Here is a 20,402-nt window from a genome sequence, read left to right as displayed (position 1 = left end):
CATTACTTTCAACTTAATGGAAATACAGTTAACCTTTATTTTAAAATCTTCATTCTTCACTTCATGTTGTTGATCAATATGAACTCTACTGTTAGATTTAGAGCTCCAGAAATTGTCTAACATACAGAGGAATCACCTGAAGGCAGACCTGTGCACCAGGGTACCACACCAGTCCTCATAATATAATGTGTTAGTACATTTTGTGTTCTGAAGAACAACAAAGATTCCTTGGTCTTGGAGTTTTCCCTTCCAATTCATCAGCTGTAACGCATCAGCTGATTCACAAGATCTTCATGAGTTTACAACCGGTGTATTAGACACCACCATATAAGTGATTAAAAGAACTGGTTCATTTTGTACCTGTAGGGAAAAAAGTAATCATGTCCACACATTACTCAACTCCTTCCTGTTTGGAGAGATCAAACCTCTACAGGATCCCATATGAATGGAATAATCAGATTTAATTGTAGTTACAGAAATCTGTAGCCAAATGCAACTTTCAATAAACTGTTCAGTACAATGTTACAATGGTCTAAAGCGTATAACGCACTCGATAAATGCTGTAGAATTTAAAACACTTCAATACACAAATATTATTGAAGAGTGAAGTTTATTTACTTAACGTTTCCAAGTCTCCAGGTAAGTAGACATGAATGGAACCATGGTGTTTCATCTAGAAATAACGCTAAAGGTCATTTCATTTCAGAAAGATGTGCATGTGGAAAGGTTTAGTTGGAAAAATCAATGACTAGCCTGACAAAATCCTGAATAGCTTTGCAGATATGAACGTAGATTGAGGTTGTGGTCAGAAAATAACGTATTTATTTGATGACATCGTGATGCATTAAAGGAGTGGTTTAGCACTAAAGAAAATCCATGTTGCACGATCAGTTTTCAGTATTTGTCATTTGCTTGTTTAGAATTAATTGTTGCAACAATTCACCTTTATAGGACTTGTTAGCAACATTAGTCAGGGCAAGACTTAGATTTGAAAACTGAGATTTCAGTATTGTTTTAATAGCATTGGTGTATTCTATAGTGCTTCACCGGGTCTAGAACAGTCATAACAGAAAACAAAAAATCTCCAAAACAGAGTTCAAACCTTTATAAGAATAAATACTTTAACACAGATCTGAACATCATCAGGACACTTCCATCAAGTAGGAAATTTGGCTATATTCAAAAAATATTTCTTATCTTTCTTGTGGTTTAGAAAGATTCTCAAGGGTTTTTATACTCTGTTAAAAAAAATCCCTTCATAAAATGAAACTAGTCATATTTTGAGAGAAAGTGCCTATGCTGACTTTGACTATTGAAAGCTCAACTACAAACTTTGAATGGTTGCCAAAGCTAAGGTGTCCTCTGTTAGTCTGTAGGGCAAGACGAATGCAAGACATCAGAACATTCTCCTGGCACGTCGTGACCACAGAACCATGAGGGATGAAATGTTGATATCAACCCTGCAGGTCAAACATCTGCAAACAGTAACTGGAGCAGCAGTATGCTACAAAACTCAACGTCGTTCTGTTGAAAGAGAGAGAGAGGCGGGTAGGGGAAGAAAAAGGGAGAGAAAAAGATAAAATACGGGAAAGAAGCTGTTAAGTGGTGACATGACAAGTTTCACCTAGACATTCCTGTCAGTCTCTTTCTTTCCTCTTTCCCAACATGCACAGACAGAAACCCACACTGACTGGTGCTGCTGCTCACTACTACCCAGCTCTCTAGCTGCACCGGACAGGTCCAGACGTAACTGGCCGACCGATTAGATCTCTTAATGCACGTCGAGGACCTGAGATTAGCCAATTAGCCGTGCTGATTGTGTTAGGATGGGTTAGGATAGGAGATGTTGATACAGAAATGCTGGTGTCCTGTTACTAATGGGCTGAGACAGACAGAGGAGCTAGACGAGCCCTGATCGGCCAGCTCATCATTTACCAACACGAAAGGATCAGAGGAGGAATCAGAGTAGCAGAACTGAGATGGTCCTAAAACACAACCCTCATGTATGAGCGAGTCAGTTATTGTATTTATTAAAGAATAAAAAAAAACTTTGAAGCCCATATTCAAAAATAAGTACAACCATGTTTATAACTCTTTTAATGATTATTTGTAATCCATTTCATACAATCTAAGTAATAATGAATAAATCCTGTATGAATGAATACCTTGGACTGCAGCTGAAATGGTTTTATATAAAAGGCCACAATAATAATAATAATAATAATAATACCTGAAATATGAGTAAACAGTGTATTAAGTAATACAATGTCATTTCATAATTTTTAATCTATGACTTGGGGAAGAAAAAAAATCAACTGAAATATAAATGGAAACTGAGAAGATAAAACAAACCCTAACAAAACTCTTAGGACATGTGATGATATAACTAAAGATGAGTTGCTGATTCCACTGCTGCTTTAATGTGCCCTTGTTTTTTTAAGCACTGTTTATTAGTTTATTATTTATTAGTTTATCATTGCCAAGTCAAGTGAAACTGAGTCCTTGCAGACCTTAGGGAAGTCGACATAACTATGTTTCAGGAGAAGAATACATTTTGATCTTGTTTCATGTTACGTTAGATGTTACAAATAGCAATAGGACGTGGATATTCCAAAAAATGTTAAATTTGCTTTTTGAAATGAGACAATAAGCTGCAGTTCAGGTGGGTTTCATGTTTTACATTTCTTCTTCATCTGTACACAAATGCTGAGCTATTCCATGCTCAATATTTCTCAAGAAGCCACTCTTACGATGCAGGTGATGCAATCTTTTGAGTGGTGAGAAAGAGCTGGATATGGGCAAGATAAAAACCTATGTGAATGAAGGGAAAGTGTGTGTTGTGGTGGTTGTACTGTACCTCCCATGCACTCCAGCCAGACTGGTGTCTCTCAGGCGGAATAGTTTGGGGTAGACGATGGTGAACATTGGCTGACTGCAGCGGTGGCAGTGACCCAGTGGACACTGGAACAGTTCGAGCAGGCTGGGGGGCAGTAGATACTCTGGCAAGGAGTCTGAGCAGAGGACAAGAAAAGAACTTGTATTTTATTGTCTGGTATCAGAATACATTTTAATTTTCTAGTCAATTCTAGAGCAAGAGCTCATTCACAAGGACTTGCCCATATACAGTATATGTATATGTATTTTTTAAATAATCAATAAAAGTGTTGTTATTATAAGAAAGACATTAACAAGTTATTTAACGTTTATAGTAAAAGCCTCCAGTGATGCAAAAAGTATTTCATCAAAAACTGCATCAACTAACTGCTTACAGCTGCTGTATAAGGAACGTCTCACAACATTCATAAATGTAACTACAAATGGATAAAAAGTATCCATCACTTCTTGTTGTAAAAAAAATAAATAAAATAATAACAACAACAACAACAATTATATATATATATATACAAATTATAATCCCTGTCAGACTGCTATAACAGAAATAAAACATTTTAAGACAAGCTGTTTTGGTAAAAGAATCTACTATTATTTCCCTATAACTATATATTCCTTACTATTTTACTATTAAAACATGTTTTACTTATTTTGTCACTCGAATTTGCATTATTCATTATAGCATTATTTTCCTTGTCTTATCACTTCCTGTCAGCTTTAAGGGTTTTTTTTATTTATGCAGGTCACCCCTAACAATGTAACACTAATAACATAAAATAACACGATATGGCTTAGAACATTTATTCCTCAGAAAAGTGTAATATCAAACATTAGTGAAACGAGAACAGTGATTTGTATTTGGGTCAAAAGACCTAATACATAACAAAACATGACAATTGTTTTTATTTTTATTTAAATGGTTATATTTAAAACTAGATTTAAAGGCATGTGTGTCAGTTTGTTAGTATCACCTCTGAAAGAGTGTAGGGTTCAGGAGCAACAGTCTGAACCTCACAACCGTCTGGACACTAGAAAGTTCATGTACAGTATCTGTGCTTAGTAAACTCAACGGCAAAAAGGTTATTGTGAGACTCACCCTTCCTGTTACTGCTGTAAGCTTCATGCAGTGTTCTCATGGCCATCTCTTCTAACGTCAGCACCCGGTCAGCCTCAGTGCCGAGACACTTCACTTCAGAAGGCAGAGGCACCTTCATATCTCCGAAGGTCAGGAACCGCTGTGTCACGTCAGAAACGTTTGGAGAAATGCCACAGCTGTACACATACACACACAGACATAGACACATATGTACACACTGGAAGGTACAGTGTTAAGTTAATACTCACATGCCATTATTTCCTTCATCATATGAAACCGACAGACTGCACTAACTGACGTGTTTTAGTGACATCAGTCACTGCGACTCATGTTCGCCTCAATGCGATAACCGTATGATTCATTTCCAAAGACGGCATTAAATGCCATATAACTCTGTAGCAGAAGTGTGAGCAATATCTAATTAGTCAGATTGCTACACAGATGAATGTAAGGATATTTTAAAAGTCTTAGATTTGTTATCTGATAAAATGAATATGAAAAAAAAGTGTAAAAGCTGATCTGCGTTCTGAGACGTGTGTTCTGTAAGTAATAATACAATGAAACGACGAGCTGATTCTTTTCCAATAACAGCACACAACGGTAAGAATATGTACTTATTAATCAAATGAAACGCTAAACTTTTTATCAGTTCATAGTTACATTTAATATAATCTAACATCAGTGAGACAAGTTACATTCTACTATCACTCTCTCTTATTCTAAAGACTTTCTCATAATAAAAAAGTTACTGTTACAAAGCACCTGCCCTGGAGACTCCTTTTTAAAAATGTTTCCTTACAGAATTCCTTAAGATTATTAACAATTTTCTTTTCTTACAGACCATTTATTATGTGGCGTTATTACAGAGGGCATTAATATAAACCAAGGCTTTTGTTATTTAAAAAAAAAAATTAACACCTTCTGAGCAAACAGATTGGAGAATTCAAGAGCACCGTGGTATGTGTTATAAATCATACACACAGTCATGTTCTGGCTTGCACGTTATTTTTTAAATAATCAATAAAAGTGTTGTTATTATAAGAAAGACATTAACAAGTTATTTAACGTTTATAGTAAAAGCCTCCAGTGATGCAAAAACAATTTCATCAAAAACTGCATCAACTAACTGCTTACAGCTGCTGTATAAGGAACGTCTCACAACATTCATAAATGTAACTACAAATGGATAAAAATCTTCTTGTTACTTACTCAAACATATTATTTATATATATATATATATATATATATATATATATATATATATATATATATATATATATATATATATATGCGCACACACATGTATACACATACGTATATACACACATATATACACACATATACACACATATATACACACACACAGACTGGTTTACGTGCAGACCATGCAGCATAGTTTAGCACAGGAAATGTGAGGGGTTGGTGGTTTTTTCATTTGATTAGTCATATCATCTGTATGTGAAGAGGGTAAATAATATATCTTTATAGTAAATCTTTATGTTCTTTAAAGAAAACGTGCTTTATACCACTGCATTGGACGCTTTGCGTTGGACTTGGTGATGTAAGGCTAGGATGTAGCTGCTCGGCCAGGGAAACCCATTCCCTGAAGCTCTCTACACGCGGTTTTTGAGCTAAACTCTAGCTATTAACTCTGCAGAAAGTTGCCGTCTTCTGCGCACTGTGCGCCTCGGCATGTGCCGACACCGCTGTGTGATTTTACGTGGCCTTTCACTTTGTGGCTGAGTTGCTGTTGTTCCCAAGTGCTTCCACTTGTTAGAGCACTAACAGTTAAATATTTAGTAATTAGGTAATTTCACAAACGGACTTATTGCACAGGTGGCAACCTATCATAGTATCACGCTTGAGTTCACTCAGCTCCACAGAGCATGCCTAGGTGCTTGATTTTATACACCTGTGGCCATGAAAGTGATTGGAACATGATATTATACTAAAGATTTCTTAATCCCAGTACACCAGCACTCTATCTGGTAAACAATTCAAACGCTTACCCGTTACAGCCGATGACCTTGTTATACAGGTAAGATGGCAGACCCTTAAGACAAACATTGCTGTCCACGAAGACGAACTGTAGCTTTATGGAGCGGCCGAGATCTGATGAGAAGAACGTGTGGCTGTTTTCAGATCAATAAGGAGGATAGCATTTAAAAAAGACTTCTACATTTGGACCAAAAAACCTGAGACAAGTATTATTAGCAGCTTGACTGGGTCTGTGAACATGAGTAAGAAAAGAGCATGGATTCCCTGAAGATTTAGAGCCTCTGTACATGACCAAATGGAAAGACAGTAGAGACAGACAGACAGATCGAGAGAAAGAGGGAGCGGGAAAGAGATAGACAGACAGAGATATAGACAGTATGAGAGCTGAAGCACTGAGAACATCATTATGAGAAGTATTTCAGGCTCATTATCACCCACAATCCCCTGGGGCACCTCACAGCGGGTGGCCTATCACAGCACCTGCAGCTCCACGTGACCCGCTAACTAACTCAAGCACAACCAGCACATTAGAAAGATTCCTCACTGAGACTCTGAGACACTGACTCTATAGAGACTTCACTCAGGGACACTGGGGAACAGTTCGGAATCTTGTGCGATCTTGTGAGAGCCCTTATTTCATGCTGTAGTTGCATAACCTGGCAGAATTGAAGAGTCCATCAGCATATTTCAGTACTCACTTGCGTATTATACATGATAAAGTAACCTGGCCTAAGTGAGCATGCATGTGTCTGGATAGCAGCGCTCACCCAGAGGCAGTGATTTGAGGCAGTTTCCAGCCATGGAGAGCTCGTTGAGTTCTGGGAGCTGACACAGCTGACGAGGGATGTACTGCAGGAGGTTCCGGTCAGCTGACAGACACTTTAGAGACACACACTGGTGCAGCTGCTCTGGGAGAGTCCTTAACAGATTCTTGGACACATCCAGAGTCTCCAGCTCCTTCAAATTCCCCAGCTCTGGTACCACACACACACACACACACACACACGCAACAACATAAGCAGTATAAGCAATATTTCTATTTTAAAGGTCAAATTAGGCTAACCATATAATAATAAAATCATATTAGTCTTATATTATACAAACATTTTTTTATCCCCTTTGGGTCAGTGCATCAGTTCAGGGTCTCCACAGCGGATCACTTTATCCACATATTAGATTTGGCACAAGTTTTACGCCAGATTTCCTTCCTGACGCAACCCTCCCATTTTTACCTGGGCTCAGAACCGGCTCTTCATTGGCTGGGTTAGTTCCCTGCCTGTGAATAGAACCCGGCCCGCACCAATGAGAGCGTGGGATCCTGCCTCTGGACCACCTGGGAACTTTAGTCAAATATTCTACACACAATTTATAATAATTAGAACTGACAGAGGCCACACCCCCTCTTTTAGTGTAGCTCTTTTAGTGTAACTGACAGACGTATTTCAGTACTCGCTTGCGCACTATACATGATAAAGTAACCTGGCCTAAGTGAGCATGCATGTGTCGGGATAGCAGCGCTCACCCAGAGGCAGTGACAGAGACAGAGGTCACACACCATCCTTAAGTGTAACTGACTGAGACAAAGGCCACGTCCCCTCCTTAAGCAGAACTGACAGAAACAGAGGCCACGACCCCTATTAAGCAGAACTGACAGAGACAAAGGCCACGCCAACTCCTTAAGTGTAACTGACAGAGACAAAGGCCACACCCCCTCTTAAGCAGAACTGACAGACAAAGGCCACGCCCCCTCCTTAAGTGTAACTGACAGAGGTCACACCCCCACCTTATGCGTAACTGACAGACAAAGGCCACGCCCCCTCCTTAAGTGTAGGTACATAGGCTACGCCCCCTCCTTCAGTGCAACTGACAGGCACAGAGGCCACGCCCCCTCCTTCAGTGCAACTGACAGGCACAGAGGCCACGCCCCCTCCTACAGTGTAACGGACAGGCACAGTGGCCACACTCATTCTCAGAGCACGTGTATGATAAAACATTACACTGACTTAAAGAGTCTTTATCTGCTTCTCATTATCTGATGCTGCTGCCCTCTGCTGGTGATGAATAGTTCAGTCACGATAACCTGCGAGTCACATCCATAATCTTCTATGAGAGTTTTGGAACAAGAATGTGTTCCCAATAAGAAACAGAAGGTTTCTGAGTTAACCATAAATCAAAGCATCGTTCCGAAAAACGTTCCAACCACTGAAATGCACATTCAGGTTACAAAACCACAAAAGCATATTGTTCCGTGACACGCAGCACTAGCACCACACAAAGCAGACGAGCCGGCAGGACGATTAGCAGAGTGAAATGAAATAAACAGATACCACATCTGACAAAACATAACATACTGCTTCAAGTTGAAAATAAATCGGTTTCAAATACAGATGCTTCCAACTGGGTCACAGGTTGTTCTTGGAGTACAAAACTCACTCTGCTTCATTACGTCTAACGCCTGCGGCAGATCGTCAGCTTTTTTTTAAAGAATGTTTACAGCTACAGATTTAGCGTTTTGGTGTTAAGTCATCATCATACTCAACTCTTACTACACTAATAAATTTGTTCATAAAATAATAAACAGCTCACACACTGGAATTACACAAGGAAGCCTGAGATCCTGGACAAACTCAATAGCAAAAATGATTAGTCTTGTAACTCCGGTGCAAAATCTTTCAAGCAGACTTTGAACACTAAACCTGTGTTGACTGATCACACACCTCTGGGATGAAAGCAAATTTATCAGAAGAAATTAATGTCTATTAGAAAGTGCGAGAGATCACAATCACAGCATCTTTGTGTTGCAGCAGATTCCACTGTAGTGGAATTAAAAAAGAAGAAGAATCGAGAGAAGAGAGAGAAAAAAAAAATCCACTCCTGACGTCCAGCATCCATTTATTCCTCCGTAGTTTTGCTCACTGTTGCTAAATTAGGAAAGGAGAAAGGAAGCCTGTGCCAGGTCTTAGACACCCGGTCCAGAAACACACAAGCACTCACTGCTCTTTGGCAGAGGCAACTGTCTGTAACCAAATACATACAGCTTACAACTCGCTGGAGAAAAACCTGAATGTCTGACTGTTTATACATCCATCAACGTCTGATCTTCTCAACACGTTTTTTACACCGAGGCACGAATGTAGATGATATTTTATGACCTCAAAATAAAAAAAGGCTATATCAGGCTATAAAACGTTGCAAAATGATCTCTGAGTTATTATTCTGTTAGGAACAAAGGAACCTCAAGAGCATCAGAAGAACACAACAGCAGTGTTGTACATGGTGGTGTGGCATTTTGCTAAAGCTCGCACAGACAAGCAAACATTTTGTAAGTGGACGAGTCCAAATTAGAGATTTTTGGCTTAAACGAGGAGCATTTCTCTTCTCTCAGGAACTACAGAACTTTGTTTACCAAAACTGCCAGACACAGGAACAGTTTTTTCCCCAGACAATCACCCTGATTAACAACTCACCATAATTATATTCCCTGCTTTATACTGTATCTATCTAAGTACTGGGATGTGGTAGCTTAGTGTTTAAGGTGTTGGGCCACCAATTGGAAGGTTGTGAGTTCGATTCCTACGTCCACCAAGCTGCCACTGCTGGGCCCCTGAGCAAGGCCCTTAACCCTCAATTGCTCAGTTGTATAAAAATGAGATATAATGTAAGTCGCTCTGGATAAGGGCATCTGCTAAATGCTGTAAATGTAAATGTACTGCATTATCAGAACTGTCAGTCATCACACCATCATTATATGTTACACACACTACTGCTGCTGCATATTGCACAAAAACATAATATTGCACAACACTGTTATTTGCACTACAATGCACTCTCACACTTTATGTACGTATCTGATCTGATGAATATATTCTGTATTCATATTTAACACTTGTACTGTCTCACATTGTCTGTATTGTCTTGTATAGTCTGTTTTTGTCTTGTTTTGTCTGTTTTTCAAATCAAATCAAAGTTTATTTATAGAGCACCTGTTCAAACAATAAATAAAATATAAAAATAAATAAAATAAATAAAAACTAAGTAAAAGACTAACAAAAATGCAATAAATACAAAAATAATTAGTAACACACTTAAAAAAAAAAAAAAAAAAGAAGAAAAAGGGTGTTTTTGACAAAGAACAACCTGTTTTTTGTCTTGTATAGTCCAAGCTAAACATACAGTGTTATTTATATCTGTACATTTGAGAGTCACAACTAGAACCAAATTCCTTGTGTGTGTAAACACACATGGTCAATTAACCTGATTCTGATTGGAGAAAAAAAACAAAACAGCATTTTTAGAACCTTATCCCTTCTCTGAAACATGGAGGTGGCAGTATTAAGGTTTGGGGATGTTTTGCTTTATCTGGGTCAAGACGTCTTGCCTTCACTGATCTTATAATAAGCAATGAATAAACCAGCCAAATGACAGTGCTTTAATAACGGTCCCAAACCTTGTGGAAGCCATTCCAGCTGGTTGTTAAACAGTCTTAACTGGCGTAGCGTGCGTAGCTGTCCAATCTCAGGGCAGATCACCTGCAGGGCGTTATCACTCAGATCCAGCGACTGCAGCCTCGTCAAACTCTTGATATCTACGAGTTCAAGTAGAAACAAAGTACAAAGTGAAGAACAAAGCGATGAAAATATTGTCACGAGCACAATTTTGGAGATTTTACCTTGTGGAATGAAGACAATGTTGTTGGAGTGCAGATAGCTAGATAAAAAAAAATAAAAAATTCTGCATTAACAGAATTTACTCGAGTGAAAATGTAACAGTCATTAAAATGGAATTCCATAGAAAGGAAGTCACATTTCTGCTTATATACTACTGAGGTGTTTTCAGAGTTGATTCTTTAGCGACATCTGCTGGACATGAGTGTTATTACAAATAAAAAATAAAGTTATCTGCCACAAAAGCCTTACACAGAAAGAACCATTAGAGAAAAACATGAATACTCACAGTTCAATGAGGTTGGGCAGTTTCTGTGCTAGATTAACAGGCTGAAAGAGACAAAAGTGCTAAGATTTAGAGCTCGGTTGCTGTGAACGTAAGCAGGCTGTATGTGAGGGAGGCAGTCGGTCATACCAGTGTTGTGAGCAAGTTTCTTTTCATGTAGAGTCTTTCCAGGAACTGCAGGCCTTCGTCTTTTAGGAGCTCCACAGGAAAGACATTCAGGTTCCTGTAGTTGAGGAAAAGGTTCTTGTGGCGCTCCTGTTTGGCTATGAAGATGATGCTGTTGAGCTCTGAGGCCATGCTTACAGAGGAGGCCATTCCCTCTTTCACTTCCCACTGTATCACACCCTTAATTTAAAAGAAAAAAAGAAAAAAACAACACAAACACACAGTCAGCATGCTGTGCTGTACTACAATAAAACAGAGGACCAATCAAAAGTAGCAGTTTGTCATTTGTCACCCTCTGCTACCTACAACGTGAACTGAAATTGCAATAAATAAATAAATAAATAAATAACTTTTTTTTTTTTCCCCAAGATCTCCCTCTGAACAAAACCTACTCTGAAACTTAAACTGAATCTGTTTAAACTACATGTAGAGAAACACAGAAGAGCGAAGCTGTTATATTGCGTAGTCCTGTGTGAATTACATTTCAGGGCCAGACATTTCAAATGACTGTTTTTCTAAAATATCATCAGTGAATATTCACTTACTGATGACGATTCTCATCTGTACTACAGCCCTGCCTGGACAGAATAGTGATTATAAACTGAATATTTACAACATAATTAAAACATTTCACATTTATAAATAATCCATTATATAATTGCAGTTTTTGTTTTGGGAAGAGTGAAGCATTTCCAGATAATGAGATAATGTGATGGCATAGTTCTGTTGTGAACTATGTTGCAACAACGTGAGACAATAAGGACAGTACGTACAATAAGGACAGTATTAAATAGGAATACAGAGTATATGACAGATCACGTCTCTTCAAATCTCTCTCCTTAATTTCCTCTGACTGCAGTTTACTTTCTCATACATGGATAAAAGGTGGAATTCCAGGCCCTGGGCTAAAGGATGCATCAGTTATGGGTTTGGGAATCTTTATTTACTTATGAATCCATACTGGATTTAGTGTTGATTAAAAAATAATAATACACGTATGTCTTTTTACCATTTGTGGCTCTGTTGCTCTTGGTTTCACAATAAACACCCCCCAAAAAAACAAACCCAGCTTTAAGACATTTTGTGAACAGAAAATAATCTGATGTGGATGAAATTACACCTAAGATTTGTTTGTATCTCTAGTGAATATCAAACACTACACTCTAGAGCTACAGAATTACCAGAATGCACTTCACAGTATGTGGTCAATAGAGAATAGTGCACTATTGTGTACATAAACAGCACAATAAGCACTTTTCTTTTGTCTACTGCTCGATATCCAGTTTTATTTTCCCCACCCGTATTCCATAAGCCCCGCCCACTACATTACGATTGGCTGATAGTTCATACTCATAGGCACTCCGCCGAAAACCAGCCAATCATATCTCACAGTGCCCAAACTGACCCTGTTACAGGAAGTTAGGTTTGTCGAAATACAGGTAGGAAATAAAATAGTGTCTGACTACACACAGCTAACGCTAACTAAACAACCCAAGTACCTCAGAGCTCCTCATGTTAGCAGCTTGTTTAAAGGCTGTTTATTATTATTAGTAGTACATACAGGTAGACTTACATCCCGTATCTGTATGAGTAGTGACAGCTCTCCTTTCTGTCAGCATTCGGAAACGTCATCGCAGAGACAGGCGTGATTGGTCGAACATGTCACGTGATGGTTTGTAATACATGAGACACCAAAACAAGAAAGGAGATCCAGCAAGTATTGTTAAATTCTGTCCTTTACAATCTAAATAGCCAAAGGTTTGTTTGGAGACACCTGACCATCACACTCATGAGGTTCTTCCCTAAAACTGTTAGTATAAAATGTCTTTCCCTGAACTGGAACTGGAGGTCAAAATCAGTTCCAAAGCCCCCTGTGCCAGAGCGAGCTCCATGAAGACACAGTGGTGTGTGTGTGGTAGCTTAATGCTTAAGCCTTAAGGTGTTGAGCTACCAATCAGAAGGTTGTGAGTTCGATCACAAGTCCACCAAGCTGCCACTGTTGGGCCCCTGAGCAAGGCCCTTAACCTTCAATTGCTCAGCTGTATAAAAAAAACCCAAGATAATAAGTCTAATAAGATAAGGGTGTTTTCCAAATGCTGGAAATGTAAACGTAAGACGTGGTTTGTCATGGTTAGACTAAAAGAACGTCCAAACAGCCGTAACCTCAACACTTTTGAGATTAATTGGACCACCTAATGCACCTTCACACTTCACTAACGGTCTTGTGGCTGGTGGACAAACCCAAAATCTTCCAGACAGACGAGGTTATTATAACAGCAGAAGAAACCCCATAGTTTTGGAACAGACGCATATGTTTGTTAACGGTCAAGCGTCCACAGACTTTTTTCCCTATAGAGCATATGTTTAATTACTGCATTTATTTAATATAATTAACAGCCCATATTCATCTAATGTTCTGCCATAAATCTCCTCTCTTACATCAACAAAACACATCTATACACTCTCTCTCTTCCTGACAAAACTTCCTTTTCTAACATAAAATTATATTTTACATATAGTTACATATTTGTCTGCTACCGACTTACAATAATATCGCTATATAGAGTAAATGAGTACACAGAGATCTTTATTTAAATCATTCTATAGAGATTTATCTACTATTTACTTACCACATTTCACATCATCCATTACAGGATGTAAGTCCTTCTATCTGGAAGGAAGGTGAAGGATTAGTAAGCTGTAAAAGCTTTTCCTACCAATAAAAGATTAAGAAGAGAAAGAAGAAAAACTTCTGGTTGTCAGCACGACCAGAAAATATGTTAGATGTATATTTTCATTCATTTAAAATATTAAAAACACATGTAACTCATGATATACAGTGACGCTTTCTGTAAGGACTTCCTAACTGTATGGTCTGTTGTCCGACTGAACTGGATTTATTCTAGAAATTTATTCTAGTGACTTTTTCCCACTAGGCTACTTGAAGATTCGGAACAAATGACCTTGAATAGGCCGGTAATATACCATAAGTGATAAGAGGAACTAACTTGATTCAATGACTTTGATAAATTTCTTGCATGAATAGATTTTTTGGAATGTTCATAATTTAAACTATTGGTTTTAACCAGAGGTTCACTGCAGCGAATTTGTTTAATGCTTTTTGTAATTCAGTAGTAGGTTTTTACAGATTTACATTATATAAATGAATTTGTCCTTCAACAATTTTTACTGTTCAAAGGCAGACATTAATACACTGTATACTTATATGTTCACTTATGTATTCAAACAGCTGTGTGTAATTATACTTGTACTACTGTATACTATTACAGTACGAGCTGCATACAACTGTGAATAATTCATCTTCAAAGATCTCCTTGATTATGGACGTGTTTGAATAAATGAATGACTAATTTAATACATGTCCATAATTTAGTCTATACAAACCAACACAAATGACAAAGCTGGTGAGCTGAATTTATTTTTTCTTAGCAAGGATCACATACACACTCTCACACACACTTAAAAATAAAAAAATAAAAATAAAAAAAAAGAGAAAGAAAAAAAAGAAAGAAAACAAAAACTCCAGCAATGTGCCACTATGAACAAAAGCTTCATTATTAATATCAGTCATATTCACGGGGCACATTTTCATTTTTTTTTTTCCTGCAAAACATAACATGAACTTGAAAAATGTTTATAAAGTACCTGTTTTTCTTTTAACCTGGAACCATCAGGCTTGAAGAAGCAGCTTGGATCACAGATCTTAGTCACGTTCCACCTTCTCTATACACATCTTGAGCTCTGTACTGCTTCTAGAATATATATCCTGTCCTTTGCTAAATATCTAAACTGTATTTCATGTTTGTTTATTTTTAAATATAACCGCATATTAATTTCTTAATTTTTTTTAATAATGTCAGAATGGTGATAGGATAAAGTTTAAAATGGAATAAAGGGTAGCAAAATATTTTCTAGATGAAGCGCCTGTTTCTCGTCCACATCATTGCCCGGCTTCACTTGTGGAGTACAGCGTGAGGTCCAGATTCAGACATGCAGCAGGTAAATGATGAGAAGCAGAGCAGAAAAGCCCTGAGGTAACCGAGCCCTGGATATGCTACCGATTTGAAATAGCAATCCAAACCCACAAGCACAAATTGAAGTGAATCTATGATTAAGGATCATCAGGACAATGCTGTTTTAAAGACTATCTGTTACACATCTAAATCACTTGTCCATCCCTGCTTAACGGCTTGGACGTTGTGTGTGAAGCAGGCACGTGTTGATAATCAGATGAACATCACAACATCGAATAAAACATCTTCGGTAGCCGTATGCTGCGTCTGGGTGAGTTTAGAGAGACGACGTCTGTCCTAAATGAAAAACCGAGATCTTTTAAATACTGTTATTTTGGATGAACACATGTTGTGATGGGAAATCTCTTCACATGGACAAATTCTGCCACTTCGATACACTTTGGTACAGATCCTGAGCAGAATTAAAGTTCTAGCATTTTAAAAACGTAAAGTGAAAAGGGAAATAAACTGCAGTGAAACATCATAATGTCAAAGCTTAATGAGTTATAGATTTCCAGTGGGACATGTTTGATCACTTTGTTCACACAATTTTGATAAATGTATTTTTTTTCTTAAAGCTGACGTATCAATATGTTATAAACAAAGCCCTCCTTTATTAAAAATCTAATTTATTAGCTTTGTTTTTTTGTTTCACTCATCAGCCACCAAACATCCCAGAATGCTGTTCAGTTTTTGTTGCAAACACGTTAAAAATTCATGTTTCCTAAAATACAATCTAGGTGTTTTTATGTCATGAATTGTGTTGAGAAGTTAGATAAACTGAATATCAGCACGTGCCTACGTTAAAAGACTGAGTAAAGAGAGGGCAATGATGAGGACTAACAGATACTAAGCTCTGAGATCTGTACTGACTGTTGTAATGGCTATGTAATGTATAAAAGAGCAACTCCAGTGTCATTCATCTCTGTTTAACACTCAGTACAATCCTCTTACCGTTTCACTGGGTTTAAAAGTGGTTCAGCTTCCTGACGCTGCCCAGCACAAAACATCTAAATTCACCAGAAGCCATTCCGACAATACCGACTCAGAAGCCACCAAAATACACCAACAACGTTCTCGGCAATAAATTTTCAATTCATGTTTGAATTCCAACACAATACTCAATAATGAACTTACAATAACAATAAAGCTTGAGAGAAAACATAGAACTTAGTGAACAATTGAACTGAACACTTAAAGGGGAGAAGAAAAAAAAAATATCGCCATGAATAAAGGATCGTGTTACTGACGTCTCTGTACCTTTTTTTTCCGTCTCAGCAACACAAGAGGCATAAATTAAATGTCAACAACATTCCAGCACATTTGAAGCAAATTTATAAGGCCTTTTTCTCTAAAATAAATAAGGAGTAAATTGGAAAGCGTACAGGGATGTAAGAAAGCAGCCAGTTTGTCCGAACATCCACGATACCAGAGTGTCTCCACCACCGGGCCGTGGTTGGTAGTGTTTGAGGTTTACTCAGATACACAGAGCACTAACAGCGTCCTTTTTTTTTTTTTTTGGCAGGGGGAAAGAAATCTGATGATTTTTCTTTATATACAGGTCCATATACATTTATATAAAAGAAAAAAAGGTGAGGTAGATAAATGCTTGAAGGAGAAACAAATAAGTCCAAAAGACATGGGGGGGAAGGGGGAAAAAAATATCGCAAACACAAAGGGGATTTTTTTTTTACAGTGATTTTAAACACATCACAAAAAACAACTCAAAATAAATAATAAGGATACAAATGGAAGAAGAAGAAAAAGAAGAAAAACTGGCACAAAAAAAGTTTTCAGTTATGAAATGGATGAAAGGGACCACTTTCATGTTGAAACAATTTCTGCATAGATTTGCCTTGTCGTCTCGTCTTAATCAACATTTCTTAGGATGCTCTGGATGCTAATGGGCAGTTGAACAGGTTTCCATCAGCATGGTGTCAGTCACAAATTAATTACAGCCAAAAACTCAACTACACAAGCAGCAAACTTTGACTCCGAGGAGCGTGTTCAGTGCCTGAAACAACTTCATTTATTTATTTATGCATTGGATCACTATGAGACTAAAGTAACTAACAAAGGAAAGATGTTTATAATGACGTGTGTAGCACTGAATAAGCTGCAGGACTAAATCACACCTCTCTCAAACTGCATGGAGTTAATAAAAATGGACGCCAAACGTGTCTCGGCTGATCAACTGCAGTTGAGGTAAAGTTTATATATATATATATAAAAATATAAAAAGAATAATTAGGGATGCATCGAAACTGCTAGCTACGTTATTAGTTTGTTACTGTGCTCATTTATTCATATAGTCATAGCTGACACTGATATCAACATTCGGAACATTTCATAACGTGACGTGAGCCGAGTGTACGATGTCAGGTAAAGATTACTGATGACGGTTAAAGGTTACTGATGATCAGCAGCTGTTCGTTAAAAAAACAGAATGAACAGTTCGGTTCTGAGCACTGAGACACAACGCACATGCTCCAGCTATTCACTCCCAAAAACATACGCTGTGAACTTTGTTCCTTTCCCAAGACAAAATGAACCACCCCATTAAACACCATGACGAATCATGAGATTATTAACAGGAGAACATTGCAAGAAATCGAAATAAAATCTCCCATGCTACTTGGGCCGGGGTGGGTGGGTGGGGGGGATTTGGGTGGGGGGGGGGAGCAGCGTGTTATCGATGCATCCCTTAAAAAAAAAAAAGAAGAAAAAAAAGCAAGCAAAAGTGGAGCAGATGGTACTTTTTGGCCAACTATTCCTTTCATCTGAATTGTGGAACAGGATTGTATTTTGTTAAGAAAAGTAAAAAAAAACCCTCTTTAATGTGTTTAAGGTGCCTGAACGCGATGGTTTGGAATTGAACCTGAGAGTCTGATTTGTAAGACACAGTGTTTAACTGCTAATAGACTGCGCCACCATCGACGTGAAGTCCACAACGACGTGAATTTGTACCTTTTTTTTGTATAGATGAAAGCACGTTCTGAGACGAATGCATTCGAATGATAAAGGGGATGGAGAAAAAGAGAAAGATTAGGTGCAGAAAATATAAATAGTAGAGTTTTCTTTCTTTTTTTTATGCAAACGTACAAGATGGTAGTGGACACAGTAAAGGATTTAACCCGAAGGATCTGTTTTACATATAGATATATGTATATATATATATATATATATTACAACCACAAAAGAAATCGAGAAGAAAATAGCAGCTTCTTTTAGTACAGACATTACAGGAGTTCATTTGAACCGTAAAAAAGGTAGAAAAGTGACAGATGAATGATGTGTTTGCTCTGTGGTCCAATATCTGACCGACTGAGATGGTGGAGGGGGAAAAGTGACAAAATGATCAGAATTCCTGCTCTTTTTTCATGACGCATGACCTCCCTTAAATTACACCATGCTTGCTTTAATCTCTTGCGGGTACCTTGTATTAGTATTTTTTTGCAATGTGGATAATTTCATGTTAAGTCTTTTTAAGATCGTGCTACGGTTTCTACATCCCAACAGCCCCTCGCTGTTTCTTCCTAAACGTGGCTGGAAGTTTAGCAGTAGAACCGAATGTACAAGACAAAAACCTGGTCAAGAAAATAAACAGGAGGCAATCTGGTGAAAAAAAACCCAACTTGGCATTGATCATAAATCAATAAAGCACAAGAAGAGTTGGAGAGAAAAAAAAACAACAAAAAAAAACAAAACAAAACAAAAAGGTATATGTATAGACAGATATATACACACCAGTGTAAAAAAATGTGGAGTGTCATATTTGCTTTTATGCGTCTTGGAGAGCACAAAACTGCAGCAAGAAAGACTGTGAGAAAAGGAGTATATTAATAAAAAAAGATGATGGCAGGTTTGAAACTTGCTGCTCTACCACTGAGTAGATACACAGTGGGCGGAGTCTCGCATCTTGTTAGATGAGGCTCCTCGTTAATGGCGCCACCCGGCTTTGAGCCGCACTATAACCGCTCTGGCTCGCTCTTTAAGAGCTACCATGTCTTTGGACACCTAAAACACAAAAGTGCCTCTCTCTTGGAATAAAGATTAAGAATATTAAATTCTGCTTTACATTAATGCCACCTCACCATGACTGATTTGAGACAAGACCCTAAATGTGAAATTTCGTATTTGGAAATGTATAAAAGTAACAAAAACGCTATAAAAGGTGGGAGTGTGCGCTCCTTGGAAGTTACTGTGTGTGTGTGTTCCATATTGTTGTTGTTTTTTTGTCAGTGTTTGCCATGCTTCTATAGTAATGGTGGTGAAGTTTGCCACCTGTCCGTCAGTCAACGTAGGTCATAACACAAAGAGAAAAACGAACTGCGTCGCTGAGGTATGATGAGAGGTCGACATCCTCGACGCCTTTCTGTCTGGTTTTCCTTAGCGGTGTTATGTTCCAGAGAGGACGTGGTGATTAGACCGAGTGGAGTGGGAGTTCTCTGGAATGCCAGAAAGGCTTAACATGACCTAAGAAAAGAGGACAAAAAAGTGGGCAGGCTGGCATCAGCACGCTGACGACTGTGGCAAGGGCAATGTGCGCTCGTTCTTCCTTCCCCCATTCATGTGCGCATAAGGCTGTGCCTCATTAAACGGGCTTCGCAGCAGAAGCACCGGTCCATTGGTGCAGCGTTTGTCTGTGCCCGAGGAGGGTGAGGAGGGAGTGGGCGAGTGCACCGGGGCCTTGGCACAGGGCTCCAAGGGAACGTTTTCCATGGTGCCCAGATTCTCTAGGTCCAGCTCTTCCGTGTCTGGCGGCTTGTTCTCTTCGCTGTAGAAGAAGCTCACCTCCTTGAAATTGGGTTCCAGATCATCCTTGATGCTGCTGATGATCTCCAGGAAGGTAGGACGCATCTTGGGGTTATACTGCCAGCACATGCGCATCAGTTCAAACCTAAAGACACACACAGACAATAATTCTTCAAGAAAAGTAAACCTAAGAACAGATGGGTTTTGTCCTTGAACATTCCTTAAAATGCCTTTTTTTGGTCAATGGATCTATGAGTTAACAAATAAAGGTAGTTCTCATCCAAAATCTTTTTTCAAAATACCATCATATACCTTTTTAAACCTTCATATACTTGCTAAACATAGAAGATTGTTCAGGTTTAGTTCAAATTTTTTTTACTGAAGTGGGCAGGGTAGTGAAGCAGTGTGACTGTTTGTGTGGAGTTTCACATTTCACACTCACACACGTTTCCTCTAGGTTCTCTGGTTTCCTGCCACCACCTAAAATCATTCTAGTAGGTGGACAGGCTATG

General features: G+C 38.3%; 2 protein-coding genes across 4 annotated transcripts in view; both read right to left on the bottom strand.

Moving 5' to 3' along the window:
- Positions 1-593: 593 nt before the first annotated feature.
- lrrc28 (leucine rich repeat containing 28) lies at positions 594-12,787 on the bottom strand. 3 transcript variants are annotated; one of them, XM_060884744.1, is made up of 10 exons: positions 12,675-12,787; positions 11,066-11,281; positions 10,940-10,980; positions 10,656-10,693; positions 10,434-10,571; positions 6,754-6,960; positions 5,998-6,100; positions 3,989-4,164; positions 2,858-3,011; positions 594-1,524 (listed from the first exon to the last, which is right to left on the bottom strand). In XM_060884744.1, the coding sequence occupies exons 2-10, from the start codon at positions 11,249-11,251 to the stop codon at positions 1,455-1,457; spliced, it is 1,113 nt and encodes a 370-aa protein (XP_060740727.1). In that variant the 5' UTR covers positions 11,252-11,281; positions 12,675-12,787; the 3' UTR covers positions 594-1,454. The 3 variants fall into 3 exon arrangements, with proteins under 3 accessions (XP_060740727.1, XP_060740736.1, XP_060740717.1); XM_060884753.1 differs by having other exon boundaries at positions 12,663-12,769; XM_060884734.1 differs by having other exon boundaries at positions 12,601-12,710.
- Positions 12,788-17,810: 5,023 nt separating this feature from the next.
- igf1rb (insulin-like growth factor 1b receptor) overlaps positions 17,811-20,402 on the bottom strand; it is a 62,846-nt gene continuing 60,254 nt past the window's right edge. The window contains exon 21 of the mRNA XM_060884719.1: positions 17,811-20,035. Coding sequence (XP_060740702.1) covers positions 19,648-20,035 — 388 coding nt within the window. The 3' untranslated portion in view covers positions 17,811-19,647. The remainder of the gene's footprint in view (positions 20,036-20,402) is intronic.

This window comes from Tachysurus vachellii, chromosome 1 (genome assembly GCF_030014155.1).
Source record: "Tachysurus vachellii isolate PV-2020 chromosome 1, HZAU_Pvac_v1, whole genome shotgun sequence".
Lineage (NCBI taxonomy): Eukaryota > Metazoa > Chordata > Actinopteri > Siluriformes > Bagridae > Tachysurus > Tachysurus vachellii.
Note: the sequence above shows the minus strand (reverse complement) of the source record. Positions and strands in the feature narration are given on the sequence as shown.